The following is a 23,883-nucleotide window of genomic DNA, read 5'->3' on the forward strand; positions in this document are numbered from 1 at the left end:
CACCACTCAGTCAGATGCTGAACCTCCTCCCTGTAGGCCGTCTCATCATTGTTGTGGATGAGGCCGATCACCGTTGTGTCGTCTGCATACTTGATGATGGTGTAGGATATTTGTCAATGTTAATGTTTTCTTCACCTGGGGACTTGTGGAGGGGAAACCCTTTTTAAAACGGAGCAGTCTGGGCGTTACTCATTTCATTTTCTTTTGCCATGAAATATTTTCTTGCTTTTGAGTTTATCAGCATTTTCAAATTAAGAATACATCACTTTTTTTATTTAAAAAACAACAGTGAATTCAACAGTTTTACTTCAGCAGAAAGAAAATCTTATCAGTGACACACTAACCGTATTTGTTAGTAAAAACTGATAAGAGCAAACCACACAGTATTATCTAAACATCTGTCTGTGGTGGAAACTTGAAAGGCGTTATCTAATCTCAGCAGAAAGAAATATGCTGTATAACCCTTTATATTACAGTCTGTGTATAACCTGTATATAACCCGCATGGTGTCTTGAAATAAAAGTGTAATGTTGCTTTTAATTCCAGACATTATCTGTGCTGGCATATCCTTAAGAAGAAACTGCAAAATGATTGTATCATCACTAGTGTTTGCATATTTATAATCATTCCCTTGTTACATTTTTTTTTAGATAAATCATATTTATTTCAAAGTTGTGTTACATTACATGCCCAGTAGGTGGCACAGTCACCCACGTCTTGAAAATGTGAATGGTAGGAAGTTTTATAGGATCAAAAGACCAGTGTGCTATAACAAACATGCAATACATCCTAGCTTCATGACATGATCATTTGTCCAACAATTTTATATAAAAATAATAGGCTAATAAAGAAACGCCTCTGTGTATAAAGCAAAACAATTCAACAAACAAATTATCCCAAAAATTATCTAAGAGCTCAACCCTAACTATTCTCACTGAATGAGGTTTTCATCGGACCGTTTAGACAAGTTTCTTCACACTTTACAAAAACAGCTGTCTCAAGTTGTACTCTAAACAAGCTAGGAACATTGTAATTCACACTATTTAAGAGGGTATGGGTTTGTTGTTCTTTATTGACTCAGTCAGAGGGTGCATGTTGTTGGTGTTGCAGGTATTAACTACTGAGAAGGTAGGGAAACACTCAGCATGAGGTATCTGCAGTCAGCACATTTACGTAGGAGTTGTAAATTATGGGCCCAGGTGTGGCCCATATTTTCACATGAATGAATTCCCACACCTGGTCTGAGTTTATAAACCATGAGCTGGAACAAAGCATTTGACCCAGTGTTACTGCTGCCTAAAGGGAACCTATTTAAAATAGTTGATACCATGCCAATATGTATTTATATGATTTATTTTGCATAATAGCTTGACCATACACTGCTTGTCTTCAGATGCAGAGGCATGTACTGTTCATTCATGAGTATTAGTATTTGTTTGAAATGTTTTAGAGGGGTGTTGATTTTACTTTACTGCCACTTTAGAAGCCATATTGTATTTCATTATACTTCAGGTCTCTCTACAATTCTTAACACCTCTAAAACGTCAAGGGAGGTGGGCTGAATATGAATAAACAAAAAACAGAACATGACAACCTTCATAAAGATAGGACTTGTTGTATATGTTTGAAAGCTACCCAATGAAATGAGAGCATAATCTATCATTAACAATTCTGTCACCTAATACAGTACAATGACTTGTTTTTTACTATGTACATGCTGAGCCCTATTCCAAATGTCAACTTATGGTCTATGCAGTAAACCACATACCTCATCATTACTACTACTATTATTATTACCTTATTATACCCATCTTGTAAAAAGCAGTCTAAAGTGTTAATGCGACCTAAGGACGAGAGGTTCTTTGCATCTTGAAGTGTAATTATCCTGAAGCTGCATGCTCCATTGCTTTGATTAGAAGCGTTAAGCAGAAACCATCTTCAGGATCTCTGGTCCAGAGAGCAGTGCTGATGCACGGAACTGCTTTTATAACAGTTTCTGATGTCTTCCTTCCTACAGTAGGTCCAGTGTTGGGGCTGTACTGAGCACAACCAAATGAAAGCCCTTGAGTGGTGAGTGTGGGAGATAGCATTTAGGCAGCAGCAGCATACATTACTGGTCACTGCACAGACGTGCTCCCATATGCGCCTGAGTGAGAGAACGTTGTGCTTTCTTGAAAGAGTGACAGATATGGGCCACAGTCAGGGGGGGAGGGGTCTCACGGTGGAGGCACAGTGGGCTGACAGCATGGCAGATAATAGCTGGGCTCTTTGGTGGATTTTCTTTATTTTCTCCGTCAAATGATTCCCTGCTGCTAACCTGTATTCCTTCACCTTTCTTTACCCTTTGCTCATTCTAACCCAGTATGATAATCTCTGCAATGTGGCACACAAAATGGAGGGGTTGTTGCACATTTGGCAATCTGAGGGTGTTTCAAAACACTCACCTCAGATGCTCTGACCAAAGCCCTCAGTCTGTCCACAAATCCACGACTAAATGCTTTGGTGATATGGTTGTTGCTGCCCCAAAACTATGGATTGTTTGTCCTCCTGCCATTTGAATTGTTCCGATATGGATGCTTGACATACACAAAGAACACACCTGTATCTGCTTTCTTTTAAATGTAGATTACCTAATCTGTGCCATTACTTCTTATGAAGGCAAATAATTGCTCCTACTGAAGGAGTTTGTCATCTCCTTCTATTGTGAGTGTGTGTGTAAAGGAAGATATCATTTTAACTGAAAATAGTTTTGGAAATCCAAATGACCGTCGTTTCCATGTTTTGGTCTTGATGTCTATACAAATTGTGTTAAGGGTCTTCTTGAGTTTCTATCTTTTATTTCAAGGGTTCGAAATAGGTATATTGCAAAGTAGGTTTTCACATACAGGGGAATTGCCTTCATGTAATTGGATATTCCTGGCAGCACACAGTATTTGCCTGGGAGTCTGAATGTTCTGAGGAATGTCATTAAAATATGCATCAGATTTATTAGTTTTTCTCCCTCTGGAACAAGAAACAGGGCCTAAACTGCTGGATCTATTAAAGGAGCAGTCCCTATAATGAGCTTTGTCTTATACTGCTCTAAATTAGTTTATAAATATAATTAAAGATTGGATTTGAGCTGGAATAACAGCATGACAATAAGACTGTTATTCACTGTCCTTCTTGTACATTCTAACGGTGTTTATGTTTTATCAGTTTGATCCCAATGTAAAATAAATCACATGATTTAATATCTTCATGTGATAGATTTTGTTTTCTATCACATGTCCATTTTCCCCTAGTTTATGAATTAGTTTTAAAGTGAAACATTGTTGCAACATGTGTTGGCAATACAATCATTTAAGATTAAGATTTTAATGTTTTATTAAAGTACATTTTTTCTCTAAATTATGAAATATTTCAAAGTAAGCCATTACGACCCTCTGTAAAATAAACACAGATTGGTTGGCAATAAAATAAGATATTTAAGATTTTTATTTTGTGTTCACACGTCAATGTTTTTCACTAGATTATGAATAATTTTGAAGTGAGATTTACAACCGACTGTAAAAAGGCATAGCCTACAGATGAGCTGCTAGTAAAAACAACATATTTAAAACATATTAGGTGCATCCGATATGTCATCTCTCTCTCCGTTGAATCGATCTGCCTGATAAACCGGAGGGTTTCTCATCATTTGTATTTTGCGTCTGACTGCAGATTCAGCGCCGCTGCTGCTCATACGCAATCCCTGGATAGGTGGTTGCCATGGATTCCTGGGTCACATGCGTGGGTTTCCTGTAGCCAGAAGCAGCAGAAGAAGAAGATGCTTGGACGAAAAATCCAGAGCCATTTTCATTCAAGAAAAAGAGAGGAATCGCTGTGGAGGGATTGCTGACTGGGTGGCCTGACTACACCCGTCTGCTCGTTTTGGCTTTTTTCATCCCACTGGGTGCTTTTGGTTATTTCGGATTCGCAGCAAACCGGTTTTGTCCACATTATAGACTGATAATAGGAATGAGTATAGAAATTCCTGAAGGACTGACGGAGCTGTTACAGAGCTTTACCGTGGAAGTGTTGAGGAATCAGCCCAGGGATTTGCTCGAGTTTGCATTACAGTACTTCACCCAGCTGAAGGAAAGTGAGACCAAAGAGGCCTCTTTTGGCAATGACCAAAATTCGGCCCCAAGACCTGGAAAAGCGGTCAATTTCATTGACGAAGCCATGCAGATCGATTCGGAAAACGGAGAGGAGGACGACGACGATGACGAGGAATTCATAGGTAGGCGATCATATGTACTCTATGTCGGGAGGAAATGTGGTGGTGGATTTTTTTATTCATTAGGAACAATGAGCATGTTTCGCTGTGTACACGGCTTCAGATGGAGACACATTGCTCGCGTGATGCTCCGCCACCTTGCATCCACCACGGCGCTGTCATTTGCCATATATGGTCACAGAGGGTGAAAGATGGATAATGAACGTGTCTTGTCTTCATCTGTGCAGAAACGTTTGTGTGACAAGGACAGCATTCAGGCAAAGCATCTGCAAAAAAAAAAGGGGTTTGTGTTTATTTCCACACAGGCCTACCCTGCACCTCTAGGTCATTTCAATATTTCCAGTTTCAGGTGCAGGCCGGATGGGCCTTCCATGATTATGTATAAGAAATTATGACAAAGCAGACACACGTGACAAATGAACCTCTGCTGTGATGCAAGCAATGCAAAAATAGTGTGTAAATGTATCTGGATGAATTGTGTTCCCTGAGCTGTGGTCATGTCTCACTGTGGCCAGTGCAGTGTGGCCACAAGGTGCAGCAAGTAGCATAGCAACCCAGAGCTCTGACACAGCATCCCAATGAGGGTTGGGGTCTGCAAGGCAGCCTGCAATGGTTACATAAGGACACGTACACTGCATTCAGTCAGTAAACTAACTATTGTAGTATTTTTGGGTCATGATTGTGCCATATCAAACCTCTAGTGCCTTGTCTAAATGTGAGACAAGCCTCCTTGGACAACAATGGCTGGCAGGCTATTAATGGATGAGACCTCCTATCTAATGTATATTTCATATTGAGACTTTTGTGTTAGAGCTTGGCACCTTTGCTGGGTTTTGCATTTGAATTTTGTTTCTCATTCAAATTAGATTCAAACGCACTTCAAAGCAGCTGTCCTCATTCAGGTTTGACCAAAAATGAATAAGGCTCCTTAATGAGCAAAGGTCTGTGTGTACGCCGCTACACATGTACCACTGATGTAGAAACACTTGTGTGTTAAGATAACCTTATCTGCATCAATGATTCACCTTTTTGTGAGATAGATGTACTGTATCATGAAATAAAACATTCTAATACATATGTTTTGCTTTTGCAGCCCCGGTAATAAACAGATTCATCAGAAGAGCATCAGGTGAGTTATCATTCGCTGGTTGTTTCAAGCATGTTCTGTCAAGAGGGAAACTCTGGACTGTGTCAGTGCTGGAAACATATACAACTTCTTTGACACATGAATACGTCAGACCTGCTCCATTACAAGGGAAAATTAAGTATTTTTCCATCTTTCTTTTCTCAATGTCTTCTGCTTAATATATCCGTGCAGATTTATTAGAGTTTGTGAATCCACTCTGTCTCTAGCCGGGTTAATAATGTCAGTGAGTGACGTTGGTGAGGAGAGGAGGACAAGTACTGCTACTAATTATAATCTCCCTCTCATGATAATAGTAACATTGTGGCTTCAACTTCATAACTGCATTAGGACTGATGCATCTGCATGTTTGACAGCCTGCATGGAAAGTATGAGCAAGTAAAGGTATTCAGTAACAGCTAAAGCATATTACTTACATTTTATCACTTCAAATTTGACCTAAACATCCTCTACGTAGGCCAAAGAAATAGCACTTGTGAATAAAATGCATTTAATAATGTACTGAAAAAGGAGTATATTTGAATTAATGTAAGAAGAATTGAACGTTTGTTATGATACAGTGTCCTGTGCAGTATGAAAGCCACCAGCACACGCTCTTAAGACAAATAAAGCTGTGTTCATTGAAAGATTTACACATGAAATGTTGCTGAATCATTCCTGAGATTTGCTGTTGTTATGATCACTTGAATATGACACTTTATGTTTTATTTAAAATGTTGTTGTTTCCGAAGGTTTTGCCTTTGGGTAGACATCTTAATTTGAAGGTGAATTATGCTCTCTGTTAGAAAGTGTCGAGTTCATTCATTTGTTGATCTCTGTCATGCAGTATGTGCTGAAGCTTTCAATCCAGATGACGATGATGAGGATAAAGAGCCACGGGTAAACTGTCTTTCTTACCATGAAGATCCCGTCTTGGTTGATTTTTAGTATGGATTGCAGCTCTGAATATGAATCAAACAGTCAACATGATAAAATATATGTATATGTACTTTAAAGTGTATGCCATCATAGGCTTATATCATAAGTCCTGTGTATTAATTTACAGGTCACCCACCCAAAAACTGATGAGCAGAGACAGAGACTACAGGAAGCATGTTGGAACATTCTTCTGTTCAAGAATTTGGATGCGGTGAGTGGATTATTCCATAAACACTCTGTGCTCCTCTGGTTTGTGCTCTGCCATCTCTTAAATTACACAAAGGAGGACATGGCCCGAGGCCAGCAGATCTTTGCCCAGCTCAGTGCACTATGCATGATTTGTTAAGATGGTTATTTTAAAGTAGCTGAAACAGCACGCTGAGTGGATTCTGCATGATTGTTTTTTTTCATTTATTTGACTGATATTTTACACAGGAGGAGATGTCTCAGGTGCTGGATGCCATGTTAGAGAAATTCTTAACCGAAGGCGAGCACATCATTGATCAAGACGACGACGGGGACAACTTTTATGTTATTGAAAGGTGAGCTTTCGTGTGGCTCTCACAACATGACTTACTTGTGATTTATTAAATCAGATCATTGATTGTTTTGTAGAATTGTAAAATGTTTGTGAAATAATCTGTAAAATCAATGTTTCAAGCTGATTCAAGATTTCCGGACACACCAATATGTCTGCCATGTATTTATATTTTTCTCTGATGTTTTTCTTTTCATTCAGTGGGACGTTTAACATTTTCGTGAAGATTGATGGTACAGACAAGATGGTAGGCTGCTATGACAACCGAGGCAGCTTTGGAGAACTAGCGTTGATGTACAACACCCCCAGGGCAGCCACAATAATCGCCACCTCCCCTGGAGCCGTTTGGTGCCTAGTGAGTAAACCATTAAAGCCTCATGCAAGGGCACAGTTGGCTCCGTGCACAGGATTAAAAACCTGCTGTGCTGTTAGTTGCCACATTTAACAGTAAATATCCAGGTTGTCAGTGACAGTGTTGGCATTATTAGATGAGATCATGTGGACTTAATGTGATAACAAACTGTATGAAACCTAATGAATGCAACAGTACGTGAGAGAGCACTAATAATGCCCCTGGATATGAATACATGTTCATTAATGCATTTATTAAAGCTAATGATGTGAAACTGAATGTGAAAAGATATGTTTATTTATGAATGTAATACAGGCCAATTAAAAATGTTTTGTGGCCCATTCAGAGAGCTCCGCTATCAGACCCGCTCAACAAGGCAAAGTGAACCTCAGATGAACTTAACTTGTTGAGTAATCAAGTTATTCAATGATCAGAATTTAAGCTGGGGCTTTAAACACCATATGGAAACACACAAAGTGCGATAACAAAAACTGGTAAATTTAAATTAAAACAGTTTTATAAATTAGGTCTGAAAACAGCTGTTTGTAGTTGATCTGTGAAGCAGCTTGTTTATTAATGACTCAGCAAAGGTTGTGTCCTTATACTGTGGGGAACAGCGTTGTTATGTCATCTGTGTACAGACCGGGCAGGTTGCAGCAGTATCCCCTATGACCTGGTACTTGTAGTTAGTGTTTGAGGTTGTGAACAAGCAGAGTCGTGTTCAACAGACAAGCCCCTGACATCGAGGAGGGACAGTGAGGGCCTCTGTTCAAACAGTAGTTTAACGGATTTAGGTCTGGGACATCTATCAGGCTTATTTCCACTGATACTGCTGATCACTTGGTATCATTTGAAATGGGGTTGTAATGGTTAACTTTTTGGTAACCTAGTTAGATATTAAAGCTGTGGTACACCATGTTCTTAGGCCTTGGACTGACTCTACTGACAACCAGAGGTGGAAGAGGTACTCAGATATTATACTGTACTTAAAGGTGGGTAGGTAAGTTTGAGAAACTGACTCGAGATACACTTTTTGTTATATTCCATGGAATGCTCTTAACATCCCGATAGCAATGAATATCTTAAGTGCTTTGACAAAAAATCCATATAAAAATGTCATCTGTGGAAGCCGTAGTACTGTAAAAAGCACGACCAATCATTTTAGCCGGCCCTAAAGTAACTGGATGGCCTACCTGCCTGTCAGCCTTCCATCTGTGCACAAACTTATCTCGTGCCCTCATTGGTGTACACCCCACCTTTAAGTAAAAGGTAGTAATACCACGGTGTAAAAATACTCAAGTAAACTTCTGGTATTTTTCTGAATAATATATATTATATCACTGGATTTTAACTTACAATCTATTTATGCACACATCATTTTAATGTGGTAGCTGGTTAAGGTTAAGCTAACTTAAACAACATTTGATCATGCCATGTACCTTATAATAATATGCCATAACTAATTTGTCAATTACATTTTTGTATTAATATTATTAACCTGGAAAGTCACTATTAACTAATCTTCTCAAATAAGGTAGTGAGTAAATAGTACAATATTTCCTTCCAACTGATATAGGAGTAAAGGTTTAACCGTAGCATAAACTGGAAAGACTCAAGTTAAGTTCAGTTAAGTACAAGTACCTCAAAAAATGTACTTAAGTAAATACTTGAGTAAATATACATAGTTACTTTCCAGCACTGCTGATAAGTTAACCTCAAGGTTAGAACTGTGTTTGCTCATTCGTTGGGACTTTATTATTCCCTAGCCAGAGGGCGCTGTATTCATTGTTTTCTACAGAATAGTATGCTGCCAAACATGTTACTGGATATTATTTGAATCTAAAACATCATCCTGCTGAATGACATACAAACTAACTGAGATATTTCTAAAGATTTATCGGAGCAACAGCCTCCATGAGCACATGATTGATGCTGCTTGAATTATCCGAGCTGGTGTTATGGTGGAAGGAGACGCTTTTCTTACGGGTTAACAGTGACCCCTACTGCAGAAATGTTGTTTCATAAGAGGTATTGTTTGCTTAAAGATGCCAGAACAGTCTGGGAAAATGTAAAAAAGGTCAAAATCAAAGGTGTTTTACAGGAAGAAAAAAGAGGGGCTTTTGAATAAATACAAAAAATACTCTGACATGTTTTCTTTTAATTTGTGTTTCAGGATCGTCTGACATTCAGGAGGATAATAGTGAAGAACAACGCCAAGAAAAGGAGGCTGTATGAGGCCTTCATTGAAACGCTACCACTGCTTACATCATTAGAGGTTAGGATTAGTTTGTCCTCCAATGTGAATAAGTTGACCATGCTTTAAAAGTAACTCCATTGTTAACCACATATATTTTCTTTCACAGCTCTCAGAGAGAATGAAGGTAGTGGACGTAATATCCACCAACGTGTACAATGATTCACAGCAGATTATTGCTCAGGTGAAGAATCTCTATGATCTGTTCTTACATTGATAATTTCACCTTCTGCTGCAATGGAGCAATAATAGATACTGAGTCACACGTTTAGTTTTCTTTGTATTACAGGGTGATTTAGCAGATTCCTTCTACATTGTTGAGTCTGGCCAAGTAAGAATCACCATGAAAAGAAGCAGGGTATGTTTGACCAGTTTACCCTTCGTTATTTAAGTTTAACAAATGTGTTTGTATATCCAAATAGGTTAATTGTGTGTTTTTCTTCCTGTCAGACGAAAAAAGATCAGGAAGATGAGGAGGTGGACATCGCCATGTGCTCTAGAGGCCAGTATTTTGGAGAGTTGGCGCTTGTCACAAACAAGCCCAGAGCTGCATCAGCCTATGCTGTGGGACCGTCAAATGCTTGGGTATATGTTTATGATTTATTTGAAAACAATCATAACTCTAAGTCGAAACTCTCCTTAAATGATTTCTGACTCCTCTTTTCTTTTTCTGTTTTGTCAGTCATTGACGTACAAGCCTTCGAGAGACTGCTGGGCCCGTGTATGGACAATCATGAAGAGAAACATTGCTAACTATGAGGAGCAGCTGGTGGCCCTGTTTGGGAGTAGCACTGAGATTGAGCAACAAAGTGCATGAACAGCAATGGACCATGAATTGGTGGATGAAAAAGAGGGTTGTTACGATGTTTCCCCCATAATCACTTAAACAGCTTTTCTTACAACAAATGTGAATATCCACTACTACATTTGTGTGTCAGATAAATATAACAGACTACGTCAGAATCCCATATGAGACGAGGTTCATTTTAGCAGAGTTGCCACAGCGTGTTACAGTAAGCCAAAGCAGAGTTGCTTAAGCTTGTTTGAAGTAGAATTCTCACGATTCTCACCTTAAAATGTAAGCGTACATTTTACCTGTCAGTGTAAGACGCATTATCTGTTTGTATATTGAACACTTTTGTTATTGCTCACCTTTTTCTCCACAGTGTTATAGTTACACCTACAGTATAATATCGTTTGTACTACATTTCTAAACATTGTTTGTGGAAATCAGATGCCAAAGCTAATTTCTTACTGGATAATGGTGAGCAAATATGTCACGATCTCTCGTCATTTTGGCTAGAGCACTAACATTCGCGGCATGAGGTGCACTGGTACAAGTGCCACAATATGAGAAAGGATTACAATTTGTAAAAGAAGTTGATTTGATAACATATTTCACATTTTGATTACCACAGAATGTAAACTTGGCAGTACTTTAACATTTTTACAAAATATGTTTCTGTTTATCATAATGTTGAACCCCTTGAACACGTTCATACACTTTATATCATCGTTGGTAAGTGTGTTTGTGGCTGTTAGCCTAATTCTATGCTTTTGCAAAAAACAAACTTCAGAGAGATAGCTGACAGTTTTTGTAAGAATATACAACACATTGGTATACAATTTGAAACTGAGTATTTACTGTTATTATATATGCCCAGCTTTAATTGAATAAGTTGCCCCACTAGACTAGTCATTATAGGCAGTGTCTTGAAACAATTGATTTTCCTGTGTTTTAATGTAACATGTAGGTCATATTGTTTTTGTGTCTGTGAAACATACATTATGATTATGACATTCATTATTGCTGTCTACCTCTACCAACAACTTTTGGAAACATATGTTCCAACGTTCCCTCTAAGCAGGAATCTAAAGTGGGTCTTTTATCTCTCTCTCTCTTTCTCTTCTTCTCTATTTTTAAGATTAATAATTGAAGTCTTCTGTAATTTGTCTGTGGTTTACTGCAGCTTAAACTGTTTTTAGCTGGTTTAACATTGAAACATTCTGACATCCCCCCCCCCCCCCCCCTTTGTGCAGGTAGTGCTGGTCATTTTTGAAGGCAAACCCATGATACTGGCTGAAAGTACTGTATGTTTAACTTTTCATGTCAATAAAGAACATTTTTATATTTGCGTTTCACTTCATATTTTGTCATAATTATGGAACAGCCATACAATTCTGTAACGCATTATTTGTATTACATTTTTCATTCAGCGTATGCATTTGTTTGAATAATGTTGTTGTAAAACAGTTACAATTGTAACTGCAATTACTCAACTGCAAGGGAAATGACACTAGTTCTAGAAAGCAGAGACGATACTTCTTGCTGTGGTTGCAACATTGTTGATAAAAAAAATAACCATGCATTGTTCCTGTTATTGCCAATCAGCAGTAACTGGGCAGTAATAGGCATGCATTTCATCCAATCATACGATGAAAAACAAACTAGGCCCCGCCTTCAATGTTTTTCTCAATCATGTGAACCAATATAATTCCCGGATTCTTGTTATTGATGTTCTTATCCACCAATAGGAGGCTTTCTCTGTATGCATTCATTCCCACCCTTCGAGTTCATGCCAGAGAGTTTCTTTATGGCGACTGGTTTGGTAAGTGGAAAACAGACTACTTTTATCGAATAAATAAACGGTTTAAACGTATTTTTAACGTTAGCGTCGTGTGATTGGTGTATTTCTGTTCTAACTCGATGTTTTAGCGGGGTTGTCACGCCTTTATTTGATCTCCAATGACATATTGTGCTCGACAATGTTTTTTTTCGCGATGACGCTTGTTGTTTTTGGTGATAACAAGCCCAACCAAAAGCTCTTATGTGTATACAAAACATGTCATTCATTTGGTGAAATCTGCTTTGATTCGTGTAAAAGTCTCGTTTTAAAAAGCCTCTCCGTGTTTTTGTGTCATTCATTTTGAACGGGGCGTGAGGTTGCGTCCATGCCTCAACTTGTTGACATTCTTTTGTTTACAGTGTTAGACCCTACAGCCTCTGGGTCTGAACACTGCTACTACTGCTACTCTGCTTTTGGGGGAGTGGGGAACAGCAGGCCCAAGTGTCAATCTGCTCTTTTGGACCTTTTAATACTTCTGAATCGTTATATTTATATATATAGATTTATATATATTCGTGTCCGTGAGTTAACGAAGTCAAAGCGACGTTTGTCAGATCGTGCAATGACGGTTGGGACGCACGATATCCGTTAGTTCCTTCCATGGTTTCCTTCTTGTAAACTGAATAATGTTGATCGTGCATCACGCGTACGTCTTTTGTGGTAACTTTGCATGTCGCTAAAAAAACACATTATGTTATATTAAAATCAGGATTACACTCTTTACTTCGTATTTTCTTCCAACCTCCAGTTTTCCGAATCTTTAAAAGCCACTTTAACAGAGGAATTCCTGCTATTTTTTCACTTTTGCTACGCAGTTATGATGAATGAGCTCTGGTACGAATGCGCCAAAATCCCTTAAGTTTATAAACAAGGCCTCCACGCAGCGGGTCACGTGACCAGCCGCAGTGGTATACTGTGTCGATTCAGAGACAAAGGATTCCCTAAAGGCTTCAAGTACCTTCTCCATTTTAATCATGCAATATATGACATGTCTTGCTATGATAACAGACTGTCACAGCTATTTATTTGCGCGTTCAGAAACATTTGGCTACTGTGATAATGTTTTTTTAACCACTACATTGATGCCGTTCATTATGTCTTCCTGAAACCATATCACTATTAAACACACCGCGTATATCGCCATTCAGGCGTATGCAATCCTTTGTTAGTGATTATTTATTAAGGCAGCATTTTAAATATGATTGAGCAGCAGGTTTCACTTTAAATGTGAAAAAACTCAATCACCTTTTTTCTCTCCCTTTTTGTTTTGCATGAAATCAGCTGATGTGGGCAGCAATATGAATGACGGAAGCTGAGTAAACAGACCTGCAGCCTGTAAAGAGAGAAGAAACCAGTAGAATATTGTGACAATGGACGAGTCTTTCGATCCACTCAAGTGCAACGAGGACCTGCCTTCCTCACCTGCATGCCACATGGAAGTATGGTAACATCCCAAACACAGCAAAATCACATTTTCCACTGGCCTTTTCCACATGTTAATAATTAGATTTGCGATTAATTTATATTATCCATTGGTTGTGAGAATATTACGAATACAATCTATTCCTGATTTTTAAATCTGGATTGGTACTGTGGCATTAAGTCATCATCTTGGTATTTGGAAAAATAAACTGATATTTTTTTAGACCAAACAACTAATCAAATATTCGAGAAAGGTATTGACAGATTTATACACAATGAAAATAAATGTTAGTCACAGTCCTGGGATTATTAATTTGAACCGTTGACTTCTCCCCAGATGACCTGCCGGAGCTGCAGGAGGTGGAGGAGGACCAGAGGTCTTGCAGGGATATTTCAGGTTGGAGCAGGAGTGTCCCACCGAGGAGCTCAGCTGCTCACCCAGCAACCAACTGGCTGGCTGAGCTGGCTAACATTGCCACCAATCCTAAGACCTCCCTGCTAAAGAGCGCCCCCCTCAAGAGGTTTGTACTGAGGCAAGATAGTATAAAATTAAAAGTCTGATGAGCGTATTCAGGGATATAAACACAGAGAAGTGTACAACCCTGTAAAACATGTGGGTGCTCCACATAGCAGGACTGTCGAGTTAGTCACAATCATTCTGAAAATGTGTTATGAAATATCTTACCGAAATTCTGTACATTTTTCAGCAATCAATAAAGTGAATAGCTTTCTGTCCCTGTCTTACTGTCTAAACAACCCTGCTTCTGTTGAACAACTGAATCACCTTTTGCTGGTCTGTAGATTATTAAAACACAAATATTAAGTATCAACAGTGACCAAATAAATGTGAATGATAATGTCTTTTTTTTTTCAGATCATCACCAGTCCACATCAGTAATAGTTTACATTCCTACGCTCGCCCCCCATTAGCCAGCAGTGCCCCCATCCCGTCCAGAGGCTACCTCAGGGACCGCAGGCGTGTCCAGGGTAACCCTTCACTTCAGTCAACATTGTAAACTTAAGATTCAACCATAAATTGTGTATTACATGTAAACTAATGTCATTTTTTACATTATTTTTAATATACAATAGGCCAGCAGTGAGTCCGAATCTGGAGTTTTCTCAATGTCCTCCTCTTTTTCTGATGATGAAGACATGCCTGGGTCTCACTCCTGGCCCTCCACAGCCTGGCATTGCTTCCTTAAAGGTGAAAACACACACTCATGTACAAACGGTATTCCACCAGTGCATGCAGACACATTCAAGTGAAACCTGAGCTTTTCCAAAGAACATCTGAGAATTATGATTCATAGCTAGTTACCAGAATCCACGTCTTTACAGTCATTAGTCGTGTTTTCTTCAATCTGTTATTGTAACGGTAATGTGCAAATGTAAGCCACAAACATTTTTATTTCAGACTTTAGACATTTTTTCTTTTCTATCTTTCATTGAAACTTGTCAGAACTGTTTGTGAACAGACCTGTAATTAGTATTGTAAAAAAGTACTGATTGCATTTGAACTACTTTGCCCTCAAAGTTTGCTAATAATAACCAAAAATGAAATAAAAACTGTTTTGGACAGAAGCTTTAGAGGTTCTGGCTACAAAAATGTGTAAAGAAATTCTGACCCCTGGTGTCCAAAAAGCAGTATTGCAACCTTTTCCCGAATTCTCTTCTCAGTATCAACACTGCTTATTCATCATGTCACATTGTTCTGTTTTTATTCAGGAACTCGCCTGCGCTTCCTCCACCGAGGTCCGAATGTGGAGGTGGCAGGACGCGGATGAACTGGGGGATTCTGATGAGGACACAGACGATGAAACCATGAGGCCATCCTCCTTCTCTTTAAAGGTAGGCAACAAACCGTAAGCTATTTAACAGGAATCGGCTGGAATAGTTTCCCGCTTTGTACACCTCATGTTTAGTTTTCAGGGATGCAAACACATGTATGCTGAACAAAAGATTGCACTACCTGATTTAAAAAAACATGCGATCTTTTTCCAATCACCTAAACACAATAGGCAACCTAAAAATGCCGGACTGACATAGATTATTGGATCCAAACACATTCCTACAGTTTAACATGAATAATACTGAATTCCTTATGTTGGCCCCCAAAAACAGCAGCAGGAAATTAATCCATACTTCGCAACCTTAAAGCCAGAGAGCAGGTACAAAACTAGATTTTCCTCCTGGGTGTCAGACTTAATTTAGAAAATAACATCAGTCATTAAAAGATTATCAATCTACTGCTTAAGAAATATTTTTTAAAAGTATTCGTTCAACATCTGATTGTTAGAATCTAGTTTACCGCTTTAATGTTGAACCGATAACTGCTAAAGTCTTTTCACTGCATTATCAAAACATTCAACAGTTGAACTTCAACTCGTACAACATTAATAGTTCAGCTCCCCAGTTTATTTCGGACCTGCTCACAGACGATTCCCCATCAGCCCTCTCCGGTCTCCAGACTGTGCCGTTTAGGTTAAACCCATATTTAGATCAGGCACTTGGGAAGGGGCTTTAGTTACTGTGGCCTCCACCTTAGAGGCTTCTCAATACTCAAATTTCCCCTCCTCGACTCCTCGGTCCTCCGGTAGTGACCCGGAAAATGGATTTCAGCGCGCCATGTTGAAGGACATCTCATTTCTCTAAATGCACCACCGAGGATCGAGCGTCGAGGAGGCTCTCTAGAGGAGCTCTAAACCGAGGACACACTGATGGGTCCTCCACGGCTCCTCCACGGATGTATTTCCGGGAACGGTGGAGGCGTGACGCACGGCCGGACTTATCTCAGCCAATGACAGCTCTGCATGCATCCCCTGGATATTATTTTAGAAACTGCTTTCATCGCGTTGCGATGTTTCCAGAGAGAACAGCTGAGAGGTCCGTGCAGAAAGCAGAGCAGTGTGTATCATAGATATCACTCAGTATAACAGGCCTACTCTCTTTGCTTTAGTTTAGTAGATATCTACAAACAAAGAGTCGATATTTTTCTAAGACCATTGCTTCACATAATAAAATACACAACGGCTGTAGCCTGATTATGCTTTAGGAGCTGTAAGTGTGTGTGGTAGGCTACAGTGTGTGTGTGTGGTACAGTGTGTAGGTGTGTGTTGTACAGTGCGTAGATGCGGCGGACAGACAGGTCTCAGTTGGTTTGGTGTCCTCTGCTTACTTTTAATAGGCCTACTTGTAAATACAACTTTTGGCCCGTAATTTCAATTCCCCATTTCAGCGACCAGAGAGAGAGGGGGGGTGATATATCCAGTCTCTGATTGTGTTACGTTATTATGAGAGTGCTCTCATACTTTAAATTGTATATATTTATATAAATATATTTGTGTGTGTGTGTCCGCATCTGTAGCCTGTTATTGTCTCATTATACCGCACTCTCAATGAATTCAAAGTAAATATGTGGGGGACAATGTTCAGCTGATCTAACAGAGATACAGCGCTATGACAAAACACTCCACAGCTGATGCAGCTGTTGCCACGTAATAATGAACGGACGTCTCTTTAATATGACCGCTCAGAGGAGAGGAGTTCTCATTTCTTTTAAACGTCTGCTGCTTCCCCTCCTCTCTCCTCGGTCCTCCGCTCGCATCTCCTGTGGGCGGGTCTAAGTCTCGAGGAGAGGAGTCGAGGAGGGGAAATTTAAGAATTGAGAAGCCTCTAATGAGAGTGCTTTGCCTGAAGAGCTGCAGTCTGTAAAAACTGCATGTAGATTTAAAGCTAAGCTCAAATCTTTCAGATTCTTCTCAGTAAAATTGGGTTTAGGTCTTTGTAATGAACATGCTTTTTAAATACACCTGCCTTGCTTGCCTTCTTGTTGGTTTTACCTATGAATATTTAAGAAGCATGGCTGTTCCTGACTGATCAAACCCTTTGTAATTAGTTTGCATCCCTCAGGATTGCTGACTGCTAGTAAAGTGAAGTGCATGATCCCTTGTGATGTCAGTAGTCAAGACAACGGCTTGTAATGACCACAAGGTGGCAGCAAAGCTAAAAGTAGAGGAAGAGAAACTGAGTGTATGACTGAAGACTGTCTTGTTGATTCGCAGAGGTCTCATTTAGTATAATGGACGGGAAAGCTGTTACTACAGCAATTCGCTCTCTGGTGGCGAGTTAAGCTACTTCCTCATTATGCAAAACATTTCTCTCATTGGTCTTTTGCTTCTTTCACAGAGATACGGTTCAGAGGGGATGAAGTTGGTGAGCCATGAAGAGACGGTGTCTTTTGGCCAGGCTGTCCTCAAACTGACCTTTGACCCCGGCTCACCTGAGGAAGGCCTTTTGACAGCTGAATGCCGATTGGATCACCCATTTTTTGTCAAAAACAGAGGTAAAACAAGAACTTAGAAGTTAATATGTTAAAAATAAATACAAATATTGATATTTCTTTACATTAATATGTACCCCCCCTCTTACATTGATTTCATTGAAATATGAGAAATGTGTTTTTTTTTTAATGGAAAAACTCCTTTTGGTTTACGTTTAAATAAACAGCTGTATGACTAGAACTGTTTTAAAATGTACCATCTGTGTTTTTCAGGGTGGTGTTCCTTTTATCCGAGCCTCACCGTGGTGCATCATGGGATCCCTTGTTACGAGATGCAGGTGGGCAACGTGTGCCTCCCCCCAAACCACCCAGAAGCCATCAACTGCGATGACTCTGTTGTCTTTGACACCTTCAGAAGGTACAATACTGTGGTCTTGCTTTATGCAATGAAGAGACTTACTATAGTAGATATCGTTCTTTTTGTATAACAATTCATCAAATAAGAATATGACGGGGGTCTTGGGGATTCATCTACAGGTACAGATTATTCTTCTTCTGCTTTTAGCAACTATATTTTTGCCTCTTGGGTACGGCCAAATGCAGCCGAACTTCTTTAGCATAACATCACATTAAAGGTGGGGTAGGTAAGTTTCAGAAACCGGCTCGAGTGCACTAAAATTTGAAAGTACACAGCCGAAAATAATCCGCCCCTTCCTTCAGACTTCCTTACAGAGCACCTCCTCCAACTCACATGAACGCGCACATGACGTCAGCAGACTGGTGAAAGTGGCCGCCTGTTGCTGGCGAGTCATTGAAGTACTGCTGCAATGCACGCCCAATGACGGCACGCCTAATGAGGGCACGAGATACATTTGTGCGTGCACGAGATGGAAGGCTGACCGACAGGGCGGCCCGGCTAAACGGATTGTACTTTTTACAGTATTACGGTTTCCACAGATGACATTTTTTTATGGATTTTTTGTCAAAGCACTTAAGATATTCATTGCTATCGGGATGTTAAGAGCATTCCATGGAATATAACAAAAAGTGTATCTCGAGCTGGTTTCTCAAACTTACCTACCCCACCTTTAAGTTAAAGTATTCTTTAATAAAGTCATTATAACTTCCCGCAAATTGTAACCATAAATTAGTCAATTCTTGGATTGCAGCCTTCTTGTACACATTCCCTGTCTAATCATCATCTTTTACAAATACTACAAACTGTTTGTAGCAACATTTAATGCGGTTTGCAAAACATAAATATGACTAAATAGTCTGATCTTTTCAAAACAAAATACAGTACACTCAAAATGATTACACTCCTTTACATGTCAATTATTTGTATTTTTTAGAAATGCATTTTTATTGACAAATATGACATTTTCAGATAATATTTGTGTCAGACAACAAACTAAACTAATAACACAATATGAACAGCCATCTTTACTCTCCCTTGTGTCCTCCTGCAGCTATGACTTCACCCCCCTGGACTCCTCGGCAGTGTACGTCCTGAGCAGCATGGCCCGGCAGCGCAGGACGTCTCTGTCCAGCAGCGGCGCCGTCAGTCCGGACTGTGACAAGCTGGAGCGCTCCGGCTCCCCTCAGTCCTCCACCGGAAAGTCCAACAAGAGCAACACCTCAGTGACAGCCACTGTTGCCACTGTTGCCACGCCTACAAAATGCAAGCGTCCAATGAATGCCTTCATGCTCTTCGCCAAGAAGTACAGAGTGGAGTACACACATATGTATCCTGGGAAGGACAACAGGTACGCAAACAACCATTGTGATTCCTTTCTATATCACTGTGCCACATCTTCAGTTGTCAACATTAGCCTTTCTGTTACGTGAAAGTTCCCCACATTCATCCCAGGAAATGGAAATGATGATGAGGAGGAAGTAGTTTAATATGAGCGTACCGTCACATTGTGCAATGGGGATGTTTAAGATCCCATGAGCAACACTTTTATCTCCAAATGAGCGGCGGACCAATGTATGTAGCCAATCTCCTCCCAGACACTTTGGTTTCCCTGCGTGGGAAATAAAAGAGCTCCCTTCCACCCAGAGAATATTTTAATTTGATGGTGTTGTTTTTCTTTCCCATTCTACCAATTATACCGTAGGATTATCATTAAACTTCACCTTCAATCTAATTATATTCTCTTGGACCATTAAACATATATATATTCATTTGTATGAATCCATTTGTCATTTAAAGCCACAGGTCCCAGATTCAGCACCTGAGGTGGAACATCTGGCCTTAAGGGGCCAACATTTCTTTATTAGATGTTATACTGACTCATCTTTTACCCTCTATTATTACTTTTTTTGCCCTTATCTTTTTAACATTTTCATGGCATATCTTTTTTAGTATTTTATGCAATTGAAGTGTCATACTATACAATGAGTTTTATAGAATTCGATCGGGACATTTTTACGACTTTTTGATTGCATACTGCATTTCATTTTCAGTATAATAATCGTTAACAAAACATGTCTCTATAAACACACTATTGACCGAAAAGGAGCAGGGAGAAGAAAATAATCTTATGTGACCTGCCCCTTTCTAAAAACAAACTAAATAGAAATAGATGGTCTGTCCTTCATATTTCTTATTCACAGCCAAACATAACAGTATCTTAGGATAATAAGAGAACCACAGAAAATACTTATTTCCCACTTCACAATGACTATTCCATTGTTCTGTTTCTTTTCCTGAATATACTCTGATCTAAACGATAGCTTGGGTTGAAAATATAAAAATAAAAATGTGCAAAATATTCATTTTCTCAAAAAAAGAAAAAAAAGAGCAAAGTTGGATAGATCCTTCTAAGACAATTGAATCAGGAGAGACGGTTTTGATGTAAGAATACATATTTATTGCCAATGTAATGAGTTTTGGCCATTAGGCCCCCGTTGTGCAGGAAGTATCATTCGGGAGGGGAAAACCGATCCGATGAAATCCCCCCGGGGTCTAGACACTGGTGGTGGTGAATGGATAGTTGGGGTCGGTCTGAAGGGGAGTGGCTTAGCTTGACCCTGGATTCAGAGGGACAGGAGGTGAAAAGGGGGGGAGGAGGGTTGCGTCATAGCTATGATAGGCTTGTGAGAATAGAGCGAAGTGATTGGTTAAGCTGGAGAGTGACACCCCCGATCACTTATTGAGAGGAGAGAGAGAGAAGTAACATAGAAATAGTAAATGGATTAGTAAAGACGGTCTTCCTGGTTGAACTTGCGCAGAGCTTCATTAGTCTGGGAAAGGCGAGCACTTTATCTTCTCTGTCTCACCTTATACTCACAGAGCCATTAGTGTCATCCTGGGTGACAAGTGGAAGAAGATGAAGAATGAGGAGCGGAGGCTGTACACCATGGAGGCCAAAGTCCTGGCTGAGGAGCAGAAAAGAATCAATCCAGACTGCTGGAAACGTAAAAGAACCAACTCGGTAAGGAACAACATATAACACAACTGTAACTATTACATTATATTCACCCAGTCTTTGGTTTCAATCATGTGTCCGCCCTACTGTGGACTAATGGCTGATGTCTTCCTCCACAGGGCTCCCAGCAGACCTAGATAATCCCCCAGAATCCCCGGCTGCAGGTGCTTTGACACGGCGAGGTGCTGGACAGAGTCCGACGGACCGCTTGATGCCTCCTTGCTCTCTCGACCCTTGACACCCGACTGTGACGCAGAGTTCACTCGCTTTTTGTAACCTTGAAGCATTATTAGAGACAACCCAGAATTATGAACTATAACAAAACATGTAATCTAGTCACTAATAGTGCATATATTTTCCTATATCTTTAATGTCAAAGGCTTCTTATTCCCCTGATAAGAACTTCCTCATGTATTTCAGGTTATTTTATATTCAAGGTTGATACAAATTGAGAGCATGTGGTGCTATGCTTCAGTGTAAAAGGAGCAGTAAACGACAAGTGTGTATTTATAACTGTAAAAAGGGGAATTCTAGCAAACTTTTTCACAACTTTTCAAATTGATTATATTTGTAAAAGTCAATATATTGCATCCTTTAATGCATTTTGCAATACAGTATATTCTGCAGCAGAACTTTTGCCAACAGTTTGAGATGCTGCCATGTCTGTAGCCCAGCCACTCGGCCATATGACGCTTCAGCATGTGGTGGAGGGCTTACACTCAGTCACAAAGCACTTCAGACCTTCGCTGTAAGTGTTTCTTTTGCACTTTATATAAATATGTAACCTAATCATATACAGCCATTGTATACAAGTGGAAACCATTTGTTTCTTACAGCTAGTATCTTGACAGTTAGCTGTTTGACACAATCATGGCCCAGTTGCCGTGTTCTGCTTCCAGGTTGAATTTGAAAGTGCTTTGTTCATAATGTACAGGTCTCACAGCCCCAACAACCTCTTGCACAAAATATCCTTGTATCATATTATAAATACTTTTTTTTAAACTTGCATCTTATACAAGTGTTTGGTTATTTTCAAAAACTGTAATCACAACCTGCCGGCATGCTTGTCCTTGTGTTTGAATACATGTTAAAATGTGTTTGCCTGTCTTTTCTTTTGAATAATAAGCATTATTATTGTGCCACTCATGAACAAGTGGTTTAAGGGAAACGCTGAACCACACGCATGTTTTATCTCAATCTTTAATAGCCCTTGAATATCCACTGATCCAAACATCGGACCTGTAAAGCCCGATGTTTCTAGGTCACTCAGTTGAAGTGTGTTTTATTCTTCCGTTTCTTTCTGCCTCACAAAAACACCATGCGTATACGTATGCTAACAACGCCTCTGAAGAATTGTACTGAAGCAACACTATTCACTCCAGACCTGAATGAGGACAACGTTAAAGGTCTTAATTGAATGTTATACTCACTGGAACATGGGTCTATTCCCCCTGGAGATGAGAGGGGTCTGAAAGCAAATGAAAGAACACATTATCATAAGTGGAGACCATGTTCCCGAGGAAGACTTCACAAGTGATGTAGTTAGATGTACAAGATATTCATGTTCCTTACAGCTTGCACAGGCACAATGAAATTATTAAAAACAATAATTGGGAAAGAACTGCAGTATTATCGTCAATTTTAGGTAATTATTTACATTGTAAGAGACAGAGGGCGCCATCTCTCCATTTTTCCTTATTAGAAGACATGCTGCTTTACCCCCCCCATCATATAAACATCTCCTATCTCAATCTTCTCTTAGATAAAAGATACACATAGATAAAATGACATAAGATCCACATACAGATAACATTAATAATACTGCAAGTGTGCGTTTATATCAAATAGAAGTAGCCTTACTATGTTGTTGAAAAAACTCAAATGAACTTCTCTGAAATGATTCATGGACATTGGAAAGTTATTATTTGTCTGAAATGTATGAATATCTTGAGGGCACTGCTTGTCTCCAAGTAGGAACATTTACACTTGAGAATATGAGATTCATAGCCGTGTATGCCTCATGAAATAACAATGATCAACACCCTGCAAGCCTCTCACGCAAAGGAATCTAATTATAGCATTTCAATAACAGGCCTCTCCAAAACGATCCGAGATGAATACTTAATGGTGGATTTGAGGACATGGGAAGTTGTGTCAACTACGCTTCCGGCTCAACAGCATTGTGAGCTTTAATTGAGGACCAATGAATAAAGTAGTTATGGCGGTCAGAAATTAAAAGCATTTTTCAAATCATGTCACAGTTTTGTAAATTAAAAACACATGTCACTGTCATGAGGAACACAACATGAAGCATTCATGACCTTCACTGTTCTTCCTACATCTGATTTGTGATGGCTGCTGTGCTGAAGAGTAGCCTACATTTAAATAATAAAAACATATCTGCACCACAACAGGCTCTGAATCTAAGATGTGGCAAGTTGGAGTATTCTTTAAAAATCATGAATTGATGACTTAAATATGGATGGCATTCTGCTGAGAAAGGTGTCATTTTGCTCAAATGGCTTGCATTTATGCATAAGGCTCTTTTGACAGGAACAATTAAAGAGGACCTGAATACTAAAATGAACAATTAGAATGGAGAGAAACAGACAGGGATCATCACTGCTGGCGTCCTCTTGAATCAGGCGCTG

General features: G+C 39.5%; 2 protein-coding genes across 2 annotated transcripts; both read left to right on the forward strand.

The window, feature by feature from the left end:
• The first annotated feature begins 3,732 nt into the window (after positions 1-3,732).
• Positions 3,733-11,598, forward strand: LOC117539000 (cAMP-dependent protein kinase type II-beta regulatory subunit-like). Its single transcript, XM_034205014.1, is given in 13 exon segments — positions 3,733-4,264; positions 5,355-5,390; positions 6,232-6,284; positions 6,451-6,534; positions 6,759-6,865; positions 7,063-7,216; positions 9,387-9,488; positions 9,577-9,651; positions 9,757-9,825; positions 9,918-10,029; positions 10,032-10,052; positions 10,150-10,196; positions 10,198-11,598. Coding segments are annotated over 13 exon segments (1,212 nt in total). The 5' UTR covers positions 3,733-3,999; the 3' UTR covers positions 10,285-11,598.
• Positions 11,599-13,378: 1,780 nt separating this feature from the next.
• On the forward strand, positions 13,379-22,853 carry LOC117538983 (HMG box-containing protein 1-like). The gene is given in 15 exon segments (XM_034204995.1): positions 13,379-13,538; positions 13,698-13,708; positions 13,854-13,897; positions 13,899-13,934; positions 13,936-13,959; positions 13,961-14,037; positions 14,391-14,496; positions 14,609-14,723; positions 15,245-15,285; positions 15,287-15,367; positions 17,705-17,861; positions 18,072-18,216; positions 19,268-19,564; positions 21,097-21,238; positions 21,352-22,853. Coding segments are annotated over 15 exon segments (1,368 nt in total). The 5' UTR covers positions 13,379-13,464; the 3' UTR covers positions 21,370-22,853.
• Positions 22,854-23,883: the final 1,030 nt, after the last annotated feature.

This window comes from Gymnodraco acuticeps, unplaced genomic scaffold (genome assembly GCF_902827175.1).
Source record: "Gymnodraco acuticeps unplaced genomic scaffold, fGymAcu1.1, whole genome shotgun sequence".
NCBI lineage: Eukaryota > Metazoa > Chordata > Actinopteri > Perciformes > Bathydraconidae > Gymnodraco > Gymnodraco acuticeps.